General features: G+C 39.5%; 2 protein-coding genes across 6 annotated transcripts in view; one reads left to right on the top strand and one right to left on the bottom strand.

Annotated features, from left to right (window-relative positions):
- The window catches only part of LOC102224125 (NEDD4-binding protein 3-B-like), a 29,927-nt gene extending 20,082 nt beyond the window's left edge, over positions 1 to 9,845 (top strand). For all 4 annotated transcript variants that reach the window (XM_014470330.2, XM_023328103.1, XM_023328101.1 and 1 more), the window contains exons 2-10: positions 1,971 to 2,251; positions 2,333 to 2,486; positions 3,544 to 3,756; positions 3,955 to 4,076; positions 4,214 to 4,409; positions 5,586 to 5,678; positions 5,765 to 6,016; positions 6,644 to 6,896; positions 7,092 to 9,845. In XM_014470330.2, the coding sequence (XP_014325816.1) occupies positions 2,004 to 2,251; positions 2,333 to 2,486; positions 3,544 to 3,756; positions 3,955 to 4,076; positions 4,214 to 4,409; positions 5,586 to 5,678; positions 5,765 to 6,016; positions 6,644 to 6,896; positions 7,092 to 7,483 (1,923 nt within the window). In that variant the 5' untranslated portion in view covers positions 1,971 to 2,003 and the 3' untranslated portion in view covers positions 7,484 to 9,845. The remainder of the gene's footprint in view (positions 1 to 1,970; positions 2,252 to 2,332; positions 2,487 to 3,543; positions 3,757 to 3,954; positions 4,077 to 4,213; positions 4,410 to 5,585; positions 5,679 to 5,764; positions 6,017 to 6,643; positions 6,897 to 7,091) is intronic.
- Positions 9,846 to 10,600: 755 nt separating this feature from the next.
- Positions 10,601 to 19,039, bottom strand: rmnd5b (required for meiotic nuclear division 5 homolog B). 2 transcript variants are annotated; one of them, XM_023328104.1, is made up of 10 exons: positions 18,952 to 19,039; positions 17,233 to 17,404; positions 16,925 to 17,070; positions 16,708 to 16,845; positions 14,945 to 15,045; positions 14,689 to 14,855; positions 14,333 to 14,498; positions 14,008 to 14,110; positions 13,768 to 13,922; positions 10,601 to 12,650 (listed from the first exon to the last, which is right to left on the bottom strand). In XM_023328104.1, exons 2-10 carry the CDS (start codon positions 17,369 to 17,371, stop codon positions 12,587 to 12,589), a joined length of 1,179 nt encoding a protein of 392 aa, XP_023183872.1. In that variant the 5' UTR covers positions 17,372 to 17,404; positions 18,952 to 19,039; the 3' UTR covers positions 10,601 to 12,586. The 2 variants fall into 2 exon arrangements, with proteins under 2 accessions (XP_023183872.1, XP_005795457.1); XM_005795400.3 differs by having other exon boundaries at positions 16,925 to 17,067.
- Positions 19,040 to 19,997: the final 958 nt, after the last annotated feature.

Below are 19,997 nucleotides of genomic sequence, written 5' to 3'. Positions count from 1 at the left end.
AAAACAACAACAACAACAACATGACCCTGCAGCGCCGCTACCTCACATGATCCTGTGCTCTTTTGATTTGTGTCAGGTAAAGAAAGGCTTGTCAAGCACTGCAGCTACCTCAGCCTTGTTTGATATCCTGTGTCTGTGTAAAGGAGATATTTGCATTTATTGTTCTTCCGTCTTGGCATTTGCATGGCGGTCAGGATGTGTGGGTTGGTCCTACTGAGTTGATGTTGTTGTGCTGTGAGAGAGCTGACTGCAGAGACAAACACAGCTGAGGAAACGTATGTCAGCTCACCTTTGTCCTCTGGGGACAGACGTGCACACATACTATCAGTGGGGTAAGCAGAGGAGTTTATTTCAGCAGAGAAGGAAGGAATGTTTGTTTCGTTGTTATTGCGTGTCATAACCTTTCAGGTTGCTTTAAAGTACCTCCACTGCTTTGCGAACTTGCACATTTATCATGTTTGCTACCATTTACAATCATCGCTAGAGCTACAAATGTTGTAAAATACAGATTAGAGGTATTTATGTCGCAAAATGTTTATTGGTATTGTGATACATAGATTCAAATAAATTATGGAAAAGAACTGCACCTTGATTTTACTGTTGTTTAACAGAGTAACACACATCCAACAAGCTCATATTGGTTTGGCTTCTTAGCAGAGACAGAGCTTAAAGTTTGCCACTTATAAAGAAGCATAATTTGATAAGTGTGATTGTTGGCACTCCTTAGATTTTCACACTGAAACTCTGTGTGCTATGTGGCTAAAAACATCTCCAAAAAATGTACATTTATTTTTTAAGGGAAAGTGTAGCACCCTCCTTTCAGCCTGCTGACTGGCAGTGCACAACGTCAGGTGTGTTGCTTCATGCAGCTGGACATTAATGTCCTTTTAATGTCCCATTAAAAGGAAGTTAAACTGTAGAAGCATGCAAAGAAAGAACGCCACACCTTGAACATTGCTAATTATTCTCCACAGAAAGTTGTAACTCCCATTTTTCTTAACATTTTCTTTAAATCTCTTATATTTGAATCTTTTTTGTCCATTGCTGAAGTTCAATGGTAGCAGTGCCGAGCAAAACATACAGGCCCCAAAAAGAAACACTGAAAAAGTGCCATTGTTGTTGTAGGCTGCTGTGTCCTTATCAGGGATCTGCAGTTTCATGCTAAGGGCTCGTGTGCTGGTTTGACAACTGTCTATACAAGAGCAAAGGTGAGCAACAGTTTGGAAAGAGGAAAAAATGACTGTAGAGATTTGTCACCTTTAGTAGAAACTAATCCAACTGTTTTCATGTTGCAAGACAAAGAAAAACTGTGAGCTAATTGTTGAGCTTAGTGACTTAGTGATTAGCAAGCCAAGAAATATTTCTCTGAATTTGGACATTAAACATGATCACAAATAGATTTTGCACAGTACTGTCTGCTAGATTGATTTCGCAAAGTAAGTGCAAATAATATGTGGCAGCCATATTGGACTATAAGATCATGTCTTTAAGGTCATGTCTTGCTATTTCAGATTTTGACCGATTCCATTAGTTGTGTGTTCATAAACTGGAAATGCAGATTGTTCTTAATTTTATGCATTGAAATGAATTGGAAATTTCCTGAATTCTAAGTATTTGATCTGCTGATCAAACTAAGTCGAAGGTAAGCAAGGGGAAATTTGAGCGATTTCAATCTCTGGCTGAGAACATTTTAGAATCTAATAACAGGTTCATAGTTTTGTCTGAGATGCTCTTTCCCAAACAGATTTCTGTTTGTCTCTCCTTTACTGATTATAATTTTCTACTGTAGCTCTGTAATGTTTTGAGTCATCAAACACAAGGCATATAATTTGTTTCCAAAGAAGCCAAGCATGCCTCAGCAGGAGGTTCATGATGCTATCTTTGAACCAAGACATCATCAAGGTCTAATTGTTCACCTTTGCCAGTCCCACCTATTCTTGTGATCGACCTGTTTTTATCTTCTTTCCCAGATCTCTTTACCTCCCCTCAGCCTCTCGTAATCAATGGCAACCTCGGTCCAAACTCTTCCCGTGACGCGTGGTCCCACCCAAAACTTCCGCAGCCCTTTCCCCTCCTCTCCCCTCTCCTCACTCTGCGGCATGGGAAGCGTAGGAAGTCTGGTGGAGAAGCCAGATGTGTCTCCGACTAAAGGTAACCGCGCGGTGCCTCAGGTGAGACCCAGACAAACCAACGGCCTGCTGAAGAAAGGCCTGACCCAGAGAGAGCTACTGAACTACCTCAACATCACCAGGTGGGTTCTGCTACAGAGCAGCAGGTACCTGTGCGGGACGTTACGTTGAGATGTCTTCTGACTTCCTGCACTTCCCAACAGGAAAGAGCCCAAAGCAGGGCCAAGCGGCAACGGCAAGAGGGACGTCATCGGAGGCCTGGTGGAGGATGACGTCTTCGCCAAAGTCTACAGTAAAGATGGCACTGAAATAGACCTGTCAAAAAACTCACTGCCAAGTGGGGGCAAGTACGAAAAGGTGAATGTACGAGAATTGAGGCTGTATATTTAAAAAAAAAAAGAATGTCTTTACATGAGCATCAGCCGTGTTACATCATGGTGTCTAGCATTACAGCAAAATCTGTAAAACCTAATTCCACGTTTTGTAGAATTACCACAGCAAAGACTTCGGTATCAACTCAAAGTAGAATATGTTGGTCAGGGTTTTTTTTGCATAATAATTCTTTTTAATTATTATACTTTTTCAGAACTAGTGTTTTGCGGACAAATCTTTTGGAATATGTGTGAAATATTTGCCCATTCCTTTTTGCAAAACATATGAAGCTCAATCACACTGGTTGATGACTTTTAGTGAAGACGAGTTTGTACATCGTGCTGTGGATTCCCAGTTAGATTTAGATCCAGACTTTAACTAGGCCATGTTATCCCCAGGATTGGATTTAGAGGTATTTGATTAAGGGGGACTGAACATATGCATTATAAATTTTCATTTGTAAAAAAAAAATAAAAAAAGTTACATTTTTCTTTAACTTTATCTATCACATAAAATAACAATAAACCACACTGAAGTTTATGATTGCAGTGTGACAACATGTAAACATATTAAAGGCATGAAATTTCTTTAGTAAGGTACTGAACTGTTTTCTGGAAAACGTATGTGTTATTAGATTAGTAAAACAAGTTATCAATTTTACTAAAAGTACTCTTTGTACAAATGATTTACAGCCAGTGAAAAGGCTCCGTGGGGTTTTGGTAAATTGATTAGTAACACTTTCATATATTTCCTGCAGTATGACGCAACACCCTTGAATCCTTTTAGGAGCATAAATCAGTCGCAGATGTGATCCGCCTCAGCAGCACTGATTGAAAAATCCGTCACTTCTGAATTTATTGCGGTGATCAAATCTTTCTTCTCTTTTTTTTTAAAACGCCTAAATTGATCAATGCTGAAAACACAGATGGTGTAGTAGCATTGATTTCATCAGAACATTGTGATTTATGTTGCGTAATCCAGCTATTATTGCTGCGAGGGACCGCTTACGCCTCTTTGTACTATGTTTCCAATTTTTTCTTAGGTTCGGTTCAGGTCTTCTGCATTCAAACCCGTCACACCTAAAAACTTCAGCTCCATGCAAAACCTCTACCCCTCCTCCAAGTCGGAGGATGTGGATCACGGCCTTTCCAATGGACTGCACAGAGCATACGGCCACATCTCCAAAACAGTCTCCACCTCCTCTTCATCTTCCTCACCCTCCCGTCATGGAGGACCGACATCATGTGGTAACAAGGTAGCCTGATCCGGCTTTATTAGCTTAGCATCTTCTGTCGTTAGCTAGAAAGTTGCCAAATTAGTCACTCTTTAGATCCAGGTATGTGGATCTAAACACATGAAAATAAAAAGTACCTTTTTATTTTCAAGCATTTCTGTCAAAGGCTGCAATCATGCTCCACATAAGCTGAATAACGGCATAATTCTGACTTTGCAGGCCATCTCCTCGGTGCAAGTGATGAGCCACGAGGATGACAACCTGTCAGACTCAGGTCATAACTCCATGAGCAGTCTGCCGCCGTACCGCCCTCCGTTCCGTCCACATCTGTCTCACATCAGGTCGGCTGCTACATCAATGTCTTCTCCGCTGATCTTTGAGTTCCACAGCTGTGATTTTTCCTTGTTTTTCTGACTGTGTGGATCGTGAAAAGTAACGAGATTTTAATAGCTTCTGTGGTTTCCTCTCCTTTCCCCAGCGCTTCCATGGGCCACATCAACACCATCGGCTCCTTAGATCGAACCTCTCAGGGCCTGAAGGCCGCCGGGTCAGGGGGCGTGGCTATGGGGGAGGTAGCATGCCGAAGCATGGCTACCCTAAACCGCCTGACCCCCTATGGCAGCGAGGCTCCGCCACCTTATGAATGGACGCTGTCCCTCTCGGTGGAGGACGTGGTAAGGGAATATAAGCCCAATATGATTTGAAGCTTTTGCTTCATGATAAAGCCACCAACTTTTAAGACAAATGGCCTGTAGTGCTTTATCAAGTCAGAGGACTCTAAAGCACTTTACACTACATTCAGTCATTCACCCATTCACACACTGTTGGTAGTTAGCTACATTGTAGCCACACCTGCCCCAGTTACAGAAAACAAAATCTACCTCCTGAGCTGCTGTAATTTATTTTATAGATTGTGAAGTCAAAGGGAAATGATTTTTACAGATTCTTTTTTATAAATACAAGCCTGAAAAGTGTGGCATGCTCAGGTATTTACCCCCCTTTAATCTGATACCTCCAAAATAAAACAATTCCTGGAGTTTCTGAAGCAGCATAGTTTAATCTCAGTTCAACTACAGCTGTTTGGTGAAGATCTCTGAGGTGAATTAGCTAACATTAGAGAACAGACGGCTCAGCAGACGGGTCAGAGAGAAAGTCGTGTTCAGTGCTATGTTTGGTTATAAAACAAGCTTTGCACGTCTTTAGCAGAACTGTTCAATCCGTCGTTGGAAAATAGAAAAGGTACGGCACAACTGCAGTCGTGACATGACTAGTGAATGAGAGGATTAATCACATACGCAGCCGAGAGGCATCATGTGGTAACTATTAGTAACTCCACAAACCTGTCCTTTCTGGAAAAGTGGCAAAAAAAAAAGCCATTGTTAAAAGAAAAATAGGTCATGTTTAAATTCCACCACAAATGGTGTAAAAACACAATTTTTCTCTGTGCAAAACACATCTGGTGGAAAAGCAAAGCTTGTGCAAATGTTTCTGTACCCTGAAGATGGGAGAGGTCAAATATAGAGCAAGTCCTGAAAGAAAACCTCTGAGAGGCTGCGTGGGACAGCTTCCCCGTCCGCCCGGAGCGACTGTACAATCGAAGCTTGTTCATGTCTTAGAATAAATAAATCCAGAATCTGTATGAAGACCTGAAAATTAATATTCATAGATGATGTCTCTCTACTCTGACAATCTGACGTAGTTCACACAAAGAAAATGTGTGAAAATGTCATATTTATCATAGATTCTTTTTTTTCTAACAGACAGAAGTTTGTTGTTGTAACATGACAAAATAAGAAATGTATTTACTCTTGCCAGCCTCCCTACGTTATTCGTGCTGCTCTGTCTTCCAGGTGCGGGATCTGGAGGAGCGCCTGGTGGAAAAAGAACATGAACTAAAACAGATGAGGAGGAACCTGGACGAGAGCGAGGGCGCCATCGCTCAGGTGAATCTCATTTTCGATCTGAACGTCACTTCATTTATTTATTTATCTTTTTGTCTGTGCTGACCCCATCTGCTCGCCACCTGCAGGTGTTTGAAGGGAAGCAGCGGCTGTGGGAGAAGGAGGTGGAGGAGCTGAAGCGCCTGTACGCCGCTAAGCTGCGTCAGGTCTCGCAGCACGCCCAGCGCTCCCAGCGCAGCATGCAGTTGGAGCTGTTTCGGGCCCAGCAGGAGAAGAATCGCCTGCAGGAGGAGCTCGACGGCCTGAAGCGGGACGCAGTCCGGGACGTCACGGCCGTGCCGAAGCCGACCAGTCCGACTCTAGAGGAGACACGGTGGGAGGTAAGAAGAGTTCAGGCATAAGGAGCGACGCTTTCACCACCCTGTTTCACTGTGGGGGAAAAAATATGTCTAGGGTGGTATGGTGCATGCCACACTTTTCAGATTCTTTTTGTGGTGAAGAAACTTTTGAAAATCATCATTCAATACTCTGCACTGGAATGCAATATATACCACAAAAGGAATTTTGGAACTAGTTTCTTGGTGAAATATCTTTTTAATCTTGAAATAAGACAAAACTAACTTTTCAGCAAGCTTGTTTTAAATCAGTAATACCTTAATTTTGATGAAAAAGTAAAATAATCTGCCAGTGGAAAGTGACATTTTCCCATATCATAAGCTAAAATGTCTTGTTCCACTATTTAAGTTACAACTGGTACTTTTTCATCAATATTAAGGGGTTATTGACTTTGAAAAAAAGCTCCTATATTTTGCTGAAAAGTTACTTGCAAGTTAGTTTTGTCTTTCTTGGAGTGTACTAAAAATATTTGCACCAGAAACAAGGCCAAAAATACTTGGTAAGATTGTGTGGTTTTACAGTGCAATAATGAATCTTTCTTTTTTCTAAAAAAAAAAAGTCAAAATCCCAGACAACAATGATCTTATTCGTCATATTGTTGTCTTTCTCAGGTTTGTCAGAAGTCAGGGGAGATCTCGTTGCTGAAGCAGCAGGTGAGGGACTCCCAGGCAGAAGTGACCCAGAAGCTGAGCGAGATTTTCAAGCTGAAGACGCAGCTGAGGGAAACCCGGACGGAGCTGCGCAACAGGGAGGCCCAGATAGACGCTCTGAACATCATCCTGCAGGGGACGCAGCGCGGCAAGTGTTCCTCCACCGGAGAAAGCAAAAAAGGAGCCGAAGAGAGTCCATCAGCAGGAGCAACAGGTATCTGTCGCTCAATAATGGCTTCGGGTTTCCAATTTTAGATCCAAAATCAGGTTATAGCTGTGTAACCAGGCCAGGAGTACAGAGCTGTGAGCATTTACCAGAAGCTGGTGTCTTTCGTAATCTTCCATTCATGTGTTTTTTGGGTTTTTTTGGGGACTCCAGCTGAATCCACTTGAACTTTTCCTTTCGCAGGCGGCTCTGGGGGTCCCACAGAAGAGCGTCTGCGAGCGGAGCTGCTGCTGGAGCGACGTCAGAGCGAGGCCCAGGCCACGGCCTTCGAGGAGGAGAGGAACACGTGGCAGACGGAGAAAGACAAGGTCATCCGCTACCAGAAGGAGCTGCAGGCCAGTTACTTGGAGATGTATCACCGCAACGAAGCCCTGGAGAGGGAGCTGCAGCAGCTGAGGGCGGGTGGGGCTCGGGAAGGAAGGGGAGACGGAGGAGGAGGAGAAGGAGGGAGCAGAGATGGGACAACTGAGAAGGAGGCGAAGGAGCCGACAGCTGACAGAGCAGCAGGAAAACAAGAAGATACAACTTCCTCGAGCCTGCCGTGGATAGACAGGATTGAATCGTCTGAAATTTGAATGTGACACACTTGTTTGCAATGCAAACTGTTTTCTCCGAAAGCATGGACCTACGCAAGAGCAAGTCTGCCTGGGAAAAAAAAAGAAACGAGACACAAAATATACAAACTTGGAGATTATAAAAAAAAATATTTAGCATATCAAAATCCTACACAATTGACTAAATCTCTGAAAAGGATGTGCTGCTGGATTTAGTTGTGGTACCAAGTAATCAAATCAAATATAAAGTCAGAAGTAGTAGACCTAAAAAAAAAAGAGGTTGACAAAAAATTATAATAAACTGTGCTAAACCTTTGACCCTCACAGAAGCCACTTTTTTAAAAAAAAAAAAGGTACAAATTATGTGTTGATTTACCTAAATGAAGTTTGTAAATTGTGAAATTTGGGGATGAAAACATTTTTAAAACAAAAACAGCAGCTCAGTCAGAATAAAAAGAAACATGTCAATGTGAAACTTTTGACTGACAATCTTGAAATGGGAACCCATTATACAATTTCTCATGTGCTTTTAGTATTTTTGTGGTACAAAAAAAAAGCTTCATAGATTCCCATCTGACCCCCGCACTGCTTCTGCACCTTGATTGTATTATTGCCCTTTTCGTGTAAAAAGACCGGGACCGATTACATCCTTCTGGACGTGTTCTCGCCGACGCTTGTCTGTGCCACGTTTGTCCTCAGCAGAATAACTCCAAACCGCAAAATCACAGGAAAAGCACTATAAGACTTGTTTTAAATGATCTTATTGGTGACGATAACCAAAGCATTCAATTAGTGAGGTCCCTACAGATCCAACAAGCAACTAGCTGTTGACTGGAATCAGCTTCACTGACTGGTTGGAGACTATATCTACTGTTACTGAGTGAAGAAGGTTTATAGTTAGCTACTTTTAGGTTCAAAGTTGTTTAACAAAGGAGCATTTTTGCTGCTGCTACTTCTGCAGCTGTAGTTGCTTTATACCCAACTTTTTTCAGAAAGGAAAAGGAGCCCGTCTGCCATGTTAGGTCATTCCCACCATCCATGGGAACATTTTGTTCAACTCACGAAGGAGAAAGTTGACCATAAGCCATCTTCACCAGATACTATGAAGGCTGAATATGTTGCTTTAGAAAACTTGGCTGCCTTTATAAAAATCTCAGAAGGAAGTAGGCGTGTGTGCGTTCTCTAGGGTTTTTAAACTGTGGCTTTATTTAGATGAACTCAAGAAATCCCCAGCCTACTTATTTGCAAGCAACAAATGCATGAATGAATTACACGACAGTGATGGAGAGCTGGTTGGCACCTATACAAAATGTTTTCTTGTTTTTTCAAGCACATTGATCTCGGCCTTGGCACAGTGGAGAAAACTTCCAGAAGTCCCGTTACAAAAGTCCAAGTGTGCAATGTGTGCGAGAAAGTTGTGGGTTAATAAGCATGTTGTTACTATGGATAATCAATAGGTTTATATGCAAGGCAACCATGTTGGATTTTGAGGTCAGAGTTGGTGAGAAAGCTCCGACTACAAGAAACTTTTCTGTAGGTTTTCCAAATATGGGGTCTAAAATCTAAACTTTCCAAAAACAGAATAACTTACATGAATCCTTCAGTGGGATCTAATGCATTCGACTGGGTTTTATTGTTTAGTATTTATAAACACAACAAACTGATAAAGTGGAAGTCTGGATTAAAGACGGTAAAGCCGTGGAAACGGACAGATTAAATTACTAAAAACCCAGGAGGATTTTATCTGATGGTATAATTTAGGGTCGCTAAAGTACGGAAGAAATATTTTAAACGCCAATTCAGTTGTGGCTCTTCACATAAACTGGAACAGTCGAATCTTTAGTAGCGGTCAAAGGTTTATAAAACCCAGAGAACGGAAATTGGACACTTAACTCTCATGGGCACATCTCCACTTATGATTCTGGCCCTGATTAATGTTTGCAGGAACAACACTGCACTAGTCTTTCGGCTGAATTCATGTAAAAATGTTGCTTTTCTGGTTTTGGTGCAGGAAAAAAGAACAAATATCTGTCTGGTGCACATCTCTTGAACATACTTCCTTCGTTAGGTCTCTTTCAGGTGAGATACACAAATTTTGTACATACCTGCACTTTCAGTTCAATTCACCTTCTGTGGTTGTACTCCAAAGAGACTGTTGTCTTAAAACTGTGAAATCTGTCAACTTCCATATTGTTTGATTGCAGTAAAAAGGAGCCATTAGCTGTAAATAAAGGCTAAATTAATACTCCCAAATGCATGACTGATGTAAAAAAAAAAAGTTCTGTTCTGTCTTAACTATAAATATTCACAAACCAGCTCTTTGTTAATCTTTGAATATACTGTGACTTGTCAAATTACTGGAATTAAAACTGTACAGAATAAACAAATCTTTGTTTTGGATTAATTCTGGTTAAAGTACTTAAAATCAAGGGCCTTAAATTCTTTAGAGTATCTTTGGTATTTTGGATAAATTCAATATTTTGACGCCAAATCCTGGATAATATCTTCTCGCGTAGCATCTTTTGGTAGAAAGAGCGCAAAGAGGTGGAAGGACAGCTGAAACGGAAATGAAGAGCCTAATAACACAGAAATCATGCGAGAAACAACGGTTTAAGACTTTATTCCTAATCCAAATGCGATGTGGATGAAAAGAGAAATAAGTGAGGGCAAATAAAAATAGTATAAGAGAGCATGGGCGAGTTGGTATGTTTGTTTTATGCAGGGTCGTAATCTGAACAGATACGAGCTCCGCTGACTCACGTGACCCTTAGCCCGGCATTTAAAGCGTTATATAAACTGGGGATTATTATAACTGCACAGCTCCAGAGAGGCTGAGTGATTTACTGAAGTGGGATGAGAAAAGACTCTTATCTCACATGTTTTCCACTCTGTGGGAGGGTTGCAATGCTGGATCCCGTCACTGCTGTTTATCCAAAAACTAAAATGATGGTTAAATCTGGAGGGATATTTCTCATCAGCAAAAAGTAGTTCTGCACCAGTAGACGGTCCAAAAATTCTCAAATTTCAAGACAGTTTTTCAGCAAGATGTGAAAATGCAGCACAAGCGCCACCGAGTGGCGATGAAAGAAAATGAATGCTTTTTGTATTTCACTGTAGAAGCAGTCCTACAAAACTGACTAGAGTATATTGGGTTTTTTTTTTATTTTTGAATATCAGATGCAAATATATGAAACATGTTAGCGGATAAATATGTACAGTAAAAGTTGCATAACACACAAAAGCAGGAAATGCAAAACATTTAGCAAAAATTAGAGGATAAGGAGTATACAACACGCTCGCATTCTATCCGGAGGGAGACTGAGAGAAGTGGTGAATGATTGTCAACCAAGTGAGGGAATAAAATAAAAACAGAATATAAAGTCGGTTTTGAAACGGAGATTAACAGTGCGCCATCGGTGTGGGGGGTTTGGGGGAGAAGCGATGCTGGTGCATTAGTTTGCTGAAGAAACTTGCCTCACGGGAACGTGAGGTGACATCACCATACATGTCCGGGAGGACGCCGGGAACCTGCGTCAGCTCTGCACAAACTGTGCTGTACATCCAGCTGCCTTCACACCTCCTCCAAGTTCAACCTGACGCATGAAACACGGCGTGTACAAACCCCAGGAACTCCCACAGCCAACCATTAGCTTCAACTGTGTAAAATGTAACATATGACTCCTTACATAAATGCACTTTAAAAAAAAAAAAAATACTAAATGTAAAGTGTGGTATGAGTTACTAACATGAACCCTGAGGAACTGTGAAGATCTTACTGTAACTTTCCTGACTCAAACAGAGGCATTCTTGAGTATATATATTTATATATGAAACAACTGCCACAATGACCAGAAGACTTACCCACCCACCACAAGTAAAACTTCACAAGCCCACAGTCACTGCAAGTCATACTATAAGGCTACCATCACACCAATTTACATCTCCAAATCACATGGCGTGCTAGCTTAGTATACACAGACTGAAGCGATGGCACGAGTGGAGTAGGCTTTTGAGTCACTATTATCTTAGTTACGCAATAGTGCTGATTAAGTGTGTTGCTGTGCAAGGTAATGACTATATATCAGGTGGTGGTGAAGGAAAATAGGAACAGAACACATTTCACAGTAGTACACTGTATATTTTTGTTTGCTTTTTGTCACTTTTGTTAAATACACACACAGAACAAGACAAATGGCTTCTAGAATGAGGAAAATCTTGCTGGTGCAGTCAGTCACAGAAGGAAACAAAAGCAGAACAAGAGAAAGAAAGAAAGAAAGAAAGAAAGAAAGAAAGAAAGAAAGAAAGAAAGAAAGAAAGAAAGAAAGAAAGAAAGAAAGAAAGAAAGAAAGAAAGAAAGAAAGAAAGAAAGAAAGAAAGAAAGAAAGAAAGAAAGAAAGAAAGAAAGAAAGAGAGCTGTTCCAACCGCTGAGGAATTTATCGTTTTACTCATCAACCAGCAGTGGCTTTCAGGCCTTTAGTACAACATGGAGGAGCCACAATCAAGAGTTCAATTAAAGGGAGATCACCACATGTTTACTCCCCCTTAACCAGGATGTTATCAGCATTCAGTGGAGTTTGCTACTCTGTGGGTTATCTCAAAAGTAATACAAGCTTATCACCGTCCTGAAAGCAGACTCTGCCTACCTACTCCATTTACTTCAAACACTAAACCCATTTATAATTATCCCTCTGCTTTCAAATAAAAAGAAAAAAAAAATCAACTCGTTCAACCCAAAAGTCAAAAAAGCAACAACAACAAAAAAAAACTAAACAATAGAAAGTAATACATATGATAAGCCTATTACTCTGCAGGCATTTGTAAATGAATTTCTATGATCTTTTCGGAGGCGCTTCTTCACAAAGACAACCTGATCGACTCTTCACTCTACTACAAGCTTTCGTTCAACCAACCGTGCAGGACTTGAATGCTATGCAAAGTTGGAGGGTCCGAGGTGGGTTACAGGACTGCCGAGGCCGTCCGGAGGAGCACTGGGATAAAACCTTAATGCTTTTACAATAAACAGGCCAAGAGGCCAGGGATAGAGGACAGGGGCCAGAGCAAAGGGTCCTGGACATTCAGAGAGCTCCAGGTAACTTCATCCTTGACGAGGAGAGTGTATGGTATCAAAAGTAGATCTGCTTGGCATGTGACGGGTTCTGCTCCATGGGGCAGTAAGGGCATTTCAACCTGCGGGGGAGAACAGCAGCATGTTTAATTAACGCTCGGTGATCAACTTCATCTTTTCAAGCAAGTCAGAATGCGCTGCAGAAATATTTCACATCCTAATGAACTTTCAGACATTTTGACTCACTGCAAACTCTGAATTCACTGTATACTAATGACATTGTACGCTACACGCCAACTAGCGCACTATGCCAAGTAGTGCATAATTGTGAGGTAGAAAGATAAAGTTATAGCAATTCTCAGGTCAATTTAAAAAGCAAACATGGTCAACTTGTGTGTAATTTAATCTCAGTATAAAAGCAGCTGTTTTGTGAAGAGAATAGATGTTTGTTGGGAATATTAATGAACAAACAGCATCCCAAAGAACACAGCAAAAAGGTCAAAGTTAAAAGGTTTAAAGCAGGATTATGTGATGAAACAATTTCTAAAGCTTTGAACATCCACCAAAGGATCGTTTAACAAATCATCTGAAAATGGAAACTCTGGACAGAGTCGTCCATCTAAACTGACTGAGTGAGAAAGCAGAACATACAGAAGATGGGCCTCCATGAGGCCCATCTTAGCTGTTGAAGGGGCTGCAGAAATCTAAAGGTTAGAAAGGATAAACTCAGAAAAAAAGTGGACTTTATGGAAGAATGGAAAAGGAAAGCTTGTATTAAGAGGAGATCAGAGGAACAAAACCCAAAGTCTTGAAACGGTGGCAAAAACTAAACTTCCAGTAGGTCAATATTAAACATGCAACCACTATGGAATGATTTTGGTCAAATCACTTCTATACGTTAGAAAAATTCTGCCAATTTCCAGACCTAAATACAATCTGAATGAGCTTCAGCTATTTGAAAAAGACATTTGCTAGCATGTAAAGCTGATAAAGAGAAATACTTGAAGCTGTAATTGAAGCAAAGAGTTGTTCTGCAAAGTTCTGATTGAGGACAGCAGAATTTCAATTCATGCAACACTTTTCTGTTCTTTTAATAAAGAACCACTAAACATATTTCTTCTAATTACGCATTACGTTGTTTTGGTCTATCCCATGAAATTAAACACATTAAAGACTGACGCCGCAAAGCGAGAAAACGTAGAATAAGCCGAAGTGGTTAAATTCTTCATTTCGACTCACTTCCCAGCATTGGTGAGTTTGTTGAGTGCATCTCTGGAGATGACATGGCCACAGATGAGCTTCATGGGGGGATTGCTCTCTGAGGTCTGCTGCCGAAGAATGGGGCAGGCGAACACAGAGTGGTACCAGCACTTCTTGCCCAGGTCAATTTCAATCTTCATGTGCAGAGAGAAAAGGAAATAACTGAAAGCCCACACTGGATGAAGACATGGTGATGAATCAAGATAAAATGTGACTTACAGGGAGCTCATCTTTGTGCGTCCACACTCCGCTGCATTGTCTCTGTTCGATCACCTGTTTGATGTTCATCAGCACCGGTAAGGCCATGCATCCTGACGCAAAACTAAAATGAAAAATATTGGCAATGTCTCAGAAATACATTTTTAATTGGACTATATAGTTGTAAAACACTACCTGCTTTTAATGTCACTCTCAATGGAATTAGAGCAAAAACAAAAGATTAACCCCAAAACTCATTGTTGCATTACCTTTTTAGTACTGCTCTTAAGTAGTAAAAAGGAAAAAAGTAAGTTTATGTGTTTTAAGCAACCCATTTTCTACTCACCTAACACTTAGTGGAGACTCTACAGAGAGCCCCAGTAGAGCACAGGCATCCCTGGTAAAGATGTTACAGATCTCAGCCCACTGATTTGTCTCCAACAGGCTGCGATACGGGGAGTTTTCAATGCCATGACGTAGATAGACCAGGCTGCCCATCAAGATCTGAATATCTGTAATTGAATGGAGGATAGTTTTATAAAAACATTTATTCCAAAATGCAACCTTAATCCTACTGAGCATAAAAAAAATAGCTACCGAAGTTTAAATTATGTTTTTCAAAGCTACTTTCAGCTGTTTACATAAAAGGTAAATCAACATCTGGCAAAAGCTCATCTTGCATAATCTCTTCCAGCTGCTGACCTCTCTGGTGGTGGGATGCGAATGGCTGGAAGTGCCTGGCGTACTGCAGGGCATCCATCTGGTTGCCTATTCCTCCACTGAGCAAACTTATGAAGTACAAACGGTGCAACTTGAACTCTAAACTGCTGTTCAGTTCAAGAAGACGCTGGCGATTTGAGACGGCCCACCTAAAAGAAATACACACAAGAGAAAGGCCACCGCAGTTAAGTAAGGTACGCAGCAGTGAATCACTGTGATGTCTGAGTGGTTTCCATACTCTAATGCCGGCCTGAGGTCCTGCATCCTCAGAGCTTCAAGGATCCTGTTTAGTTCCAGGAAAGGCTGCTTCATACTCATGTCAATAACTACACCGGACTCCTGAAAAAACACAAATGTGTACTTCGTTTCATCTATGCTCTATTAATTCATAGGAGCACGTTATTTGTAATTAATTTTTTTTATCCCACCGATTATGGGGTTTTTTTTATCTAAAATTGGAGCAATGTGGACAAAGCTGCAAGCAAATACAGCAGAAAATAGTTCCCTAAACACAATTAACTTATTTGTTAAGTAAGTAAGTTAAGTTTGTTAAGTATGACTCTTACCGTTCATTATGAGCTAATTTTAGGAAATTACTACAAAGAAATATAATTGGTTATAAAAGTAGTTACAAATAAGTAATTAATAAGTTAATTGTATTTAACTTATTAAATACAATTAACCTTATTGTATTTAATAAGTGATGCAAATGAAATGATGCAGAGGTTGCAATACCATTTTACAAGCAGGTGTTTTTGCTGAAGGAGCAACTTTTTGTTTTTATTTTAAAAGTAAGCAAGAAACTTCTTGCAAACATTCCTTTGCTAATTTAAGGCTTATCAGTGCTTTTCATTTGGTTAAGTATTTTGATGAATCATGGAGATAAATGTTCATAAAACTCTAAAATGATTTTTTTTTCTTGAGACTTGATATCACACTGTCCTTGTTTGTGATCCTGATCAATGTTCAGGACAGTCAATTCTTCTTATATATGGTAAAGCCAAATAACACAACAAGCAATATTTATTTAAATAACAAAACCAGACTCTTACTGTTTATTATGAGCTAATTTTAGGAAATTACTACAAATAATTTGTTGTAAAAGTAGTTACAAAGCACCTTTTTGGTGGGTACAAACTAACACATGGCTGGTTCAAAACAGCCCAGTAGGTAAAGATTTCATTTTCAATAACCAAAACTAACAAAGAGCAAAACGAAAAAGGTGTGAAATGACCAGGACAGCCTGAACACTTAAGAAAATAAAACAAACATAAAAAGGCAAAACAAAAATACACCAGATTTTGGCAGAAAATATGATCAGATAAAGGGAAAAAACATTAAAAATATTAAAGAGTTTCATTTTGTTTTTTACTTAATGAAAAGTAAATTAGCCAAATAATGTAAATGCAATATGTTGTAAGATTTTATCTAGACAGCATCTTTCTCCAATCAACCACTAGATGTCAGTAATATTTAGTTGCACAATAAGTCAGTACAAACCACAGTACTGGTTAAAACTTCTCCTGTTTTCAACAGGACAAGTTTTCAACAAAACATTAGAATTTTATCTGTGACTGTATATAATTTTATAGACCTGGATCAACAGCTACAGTAGCACTATTACCAACATCACTGTCTCTAGAGTTGGAGGCAGCTCACTGCAACATTTCTTGATCTATTTTCACGTGTGACCTGACCTGGAAATGGAGAATCCAAGCTCAAAATAACACAATGCGACACAACAGTGCCATACCAGGCTCCTTTTTTAATAAAAAAAATACCAAGTTTTTTTTTTTTTTTTCAACAATATTGCAACCAATTTTTAACAAAATAAGAAGATAAATTACCGGTGACAATTCGCAGATGGAAATATTATGTTTTCTCTAAATTTTATACATAGAATTTTGTGTAAATTGAGTTACATTTGGACAATTGCCAAAGGAAACATCTCAAAGACCTTCAAGCCACGATACAGACAAAACTTTGCTGATTTTCATTTACCTGACAAAGATCCTCTGCCACACTGAGCATCCCTTGTCGGTACAAGTGTTCCACAATGGACTCACTAAGGTATTTCTGTCTTTCTGGAGTATCCCACACTGTCTCTGCCACCACAGCACTGATCTCTGCATCAAAATTCTAGAGAGGCGTATTGACAAAGTAAAGTAAACGCATGTAAAAACTTTTATTCTTACAAAATAACATTTTCTCTTCTTACCCTGTCGATGGCTTTGCCAACTTTTGACACGCTGCCGTGAATGTCTTTATGTCGAGATGCCAGCATCTGCACTGTTTCTTTAATATTCTTACAACACTGGGCCATATTCTGGGATAGGACTGATAGGTCTGCATCTTGTACTCCTGCTGGACAGAAAAAGCAATGAGATCAGAATCCAAGTATGCCCCATACACAGTGAATAAAGATGAAGCAGATTTGGATTTTCTGTTAAAATTATAAAAATGCCAGAACTCATACATCTTCCAAAGTTACAGTTTTCACCCCATTTGTACCAATGTTTTCCTCACCAAAAGCAACTAGTTGTGCACGTATCTCACAGACACTGCGTAGAAGTTCATCTAGCCTCTCCTCAGACTGGTGGCCGTACATTACGAAGCGGTGGAGCACTTTCTCCAGCTCCCGCTCCACACATGCACACTGCTCCATGGTTGAGGCTGGAACACACACGATGGCAAAGACCTGAAATTAAGAGGAACAGGACCACAAAAAATTTATCCAATGTCTGGAGGATGATTTTATTTCAGCACAAGACTCATTTTTATCTGATTGATCAATTATTAGATATAAAATGATGGTACTGATTTTCATTTCCCATTTCATTTGTCCTTTCTGCCATTTCTCATTATTATTATTATCATTGCTCAAACCCCTTATTTTAAATATCAAAAAGATCATTCAGACTTTTTATGTATATATTAATGAGAATTGAAACATTTTTAAAATATATATATGTTGATACATTTTAATTTCAAATTATTTCTAAAATAAAATATCCTAGTAATTATTTTTTTGTTTGGTGAAAAAGACTTTCAGTGGTAAAAAGTAATTACAAGCTAAACAATAAACAGAACATTAAAGACTTTTACATTTTCAGTGTTCAAACACATGAATTGGTCTTGTTAACAAAGTTTTTCTAACAGAGGATATCTTTTGGATACCAGAATCAGACAATTTTAAACTTCACCTGGCCTGATTTATTATCAGCCGGTCACAAATTAAATGTCCAATCTTTTCTCCAATCAGTGAACACACCATCAAGCAACACAAGCATTCCTGAGGATGCAATCTTGGCAGTTTTTAGTATCAGTTAGGTTTTGGAAAATTCAGACACGAGTCATTTGTAAATTAAATTAAATAGAGGTAAACAGAGGAGATTGTTCGGGGGATTGTATCCAGGCATATCAGCTGTTTCTTTAAGATGCTACTTTTAGATAACAGAAAACAGGAATGAGAACACATTGTAGCAAATTTGCTGCTTATGCTTTTGAATACTTAAACTCTATGTGTGATGATGAAAATAGCAGTAATCTATTCATAGAAGGTGTCCCCTAAATTAAAAGTTAGTCCTTGTATAGTACTACTGACAACAAACAGGGCCCGAACACTCCTAGCAGGAGTCAGAGTATCCTGCGGCCTTCTGTTTACTAACGAAACATCCCCATAAAAAGGAGAGAAATTAAATCATCCAAAAAAGAAAATAAAACATTATTTACTTCCTACTTTAGGACTTCTGTTATGATTGGTGATATAGCACATAAATATTAAAATGCGTTAGTTAAATCTGCTATACCCGTTGATAGATGTATACTTGCTGTAGCTCACGGCTTAAAAGCAGAGTGCAGAAAATGTCCACCTATGTTTCATTGGCTAACCAGCTACAAGAGCTCAAACGGATTATTACATGTTAAAGACAAACGTAGCTCGTTTCGTGTGAAGTCTGAAATGTTTATAATAGCTTGTCCGTGTCGTCGCAAAAGTTGAGAACCTCGTATTTTCATTTCGTGAGATTACTTGGAAAAACGACGAGCCGCAGAGCTAACGTAAACAAACGAGAGGAGGAGCAGCTAATGTTCGGTGCTCGCCTGCTGCCGACTGACGAGGCCCAAACAACCTGGGAGCACAATGACAACACGCCGGTGTTCATCGTTTGGCATCGACGCAGCACCCAAAACATCTGCACAGGTCAACTAAACAGAGAGGCAAAGTTTGAGCAAAAAAACACTCACCTATCCTGCTAATTAGTTAGCCAACATTAGCCTTAGCCACTTGCCTGTTATCTTCATCCGCAGTCGTAATGCGGAACTTCCTGCGTCGCATTCTGCGTTAGCTGCTGATTCCAAAATAAAAGTCTGTTTGTCGTCAAAAGCTGTTCCAGTTCTTGGCAGCTAAGTTTGCTTTGAAATTACTAATTGCCTTCAAATTTCATAGCTGGGGCTGATGTCAGGCTTCAAGTAAAGATTTTTTAAAGATTTTATTTTTAAAAGATTTACCTGCATGTTTTCTTTATTAAGTTGAGCAAAGGGTGTGAAAAATGTGTCCGCCAATTAATTAAAAGTAATTGAATTTCCTTGTGTAAATTAATAAAATTGTCTGATACAAGTATCTTAAACAAACAAGACTGATTCTTGTGAAACCTCAGGTATTTGTCATATCAGTCCTGTTTTTGTTACCTTAATTGTTAATTTTGTATTAGCATAAAAACAAAATAGTAATGAAATATTGTAAAAAAGGTTTGTATATGAATTTTGTAATATCTGGAAAGACCCTCTAAATTTTTTATATCATTTACTAATACTAAAAACTCACAACTGTAATAATGGGCAGTTGTAAAATAAAAACCAATACGGTAAACCGGTTATAGACAAAGCATTAGGTTACCTTCAACCTAACCCCTTGTCTATATTTTATGACAAAATAAATGTCTTCATATGTTTGTTATCACATTTGGAAAATGAATCCCAGCAAAAGTAAAAACCTAAACATCCGAAGTGTTTGAAGCAAGACTCATGTCTACATGGACAGCTCAAATCAGGCGTACCATTTGAAGGTCATCATAGAAAGTAAAAATAGCACGTTGTTCTACCAGTGAGATGTGATAAAACTGGAACCTTTTGTTCAGAGATTTTCCACTAGCTGCCGATGAATGACTTAATGACTGAGAATAATTGGTAATGACATGAGGTATTATAATAGGAATAGGGGGCTTATCTAACTTCACCCCTGTCATATATGTCTAGACTCCCTCAGTATAGTATGATTAGGCCTTGCTATT

Source organism: Xiphophorus maculatus, chromosome 23, assembly GCF_002775205.1.
Source record: "Xiphophorus maculatus strain JP 163 A chromosome 23, X_maculatus-5.0-male, whole genome shotgun sequence".
Classification (NCBI taxonomy): domain Eukaryota; kingdom Metazoa; phylum Chordata; class Actinopteri; order Cyprinodontiformes; family Poeciliidae; genus Xiphophorus; species Xiphophorus maculatus.
This window is presented reverse-complemented; position numbering and strand designations above follow the sequence as displayed.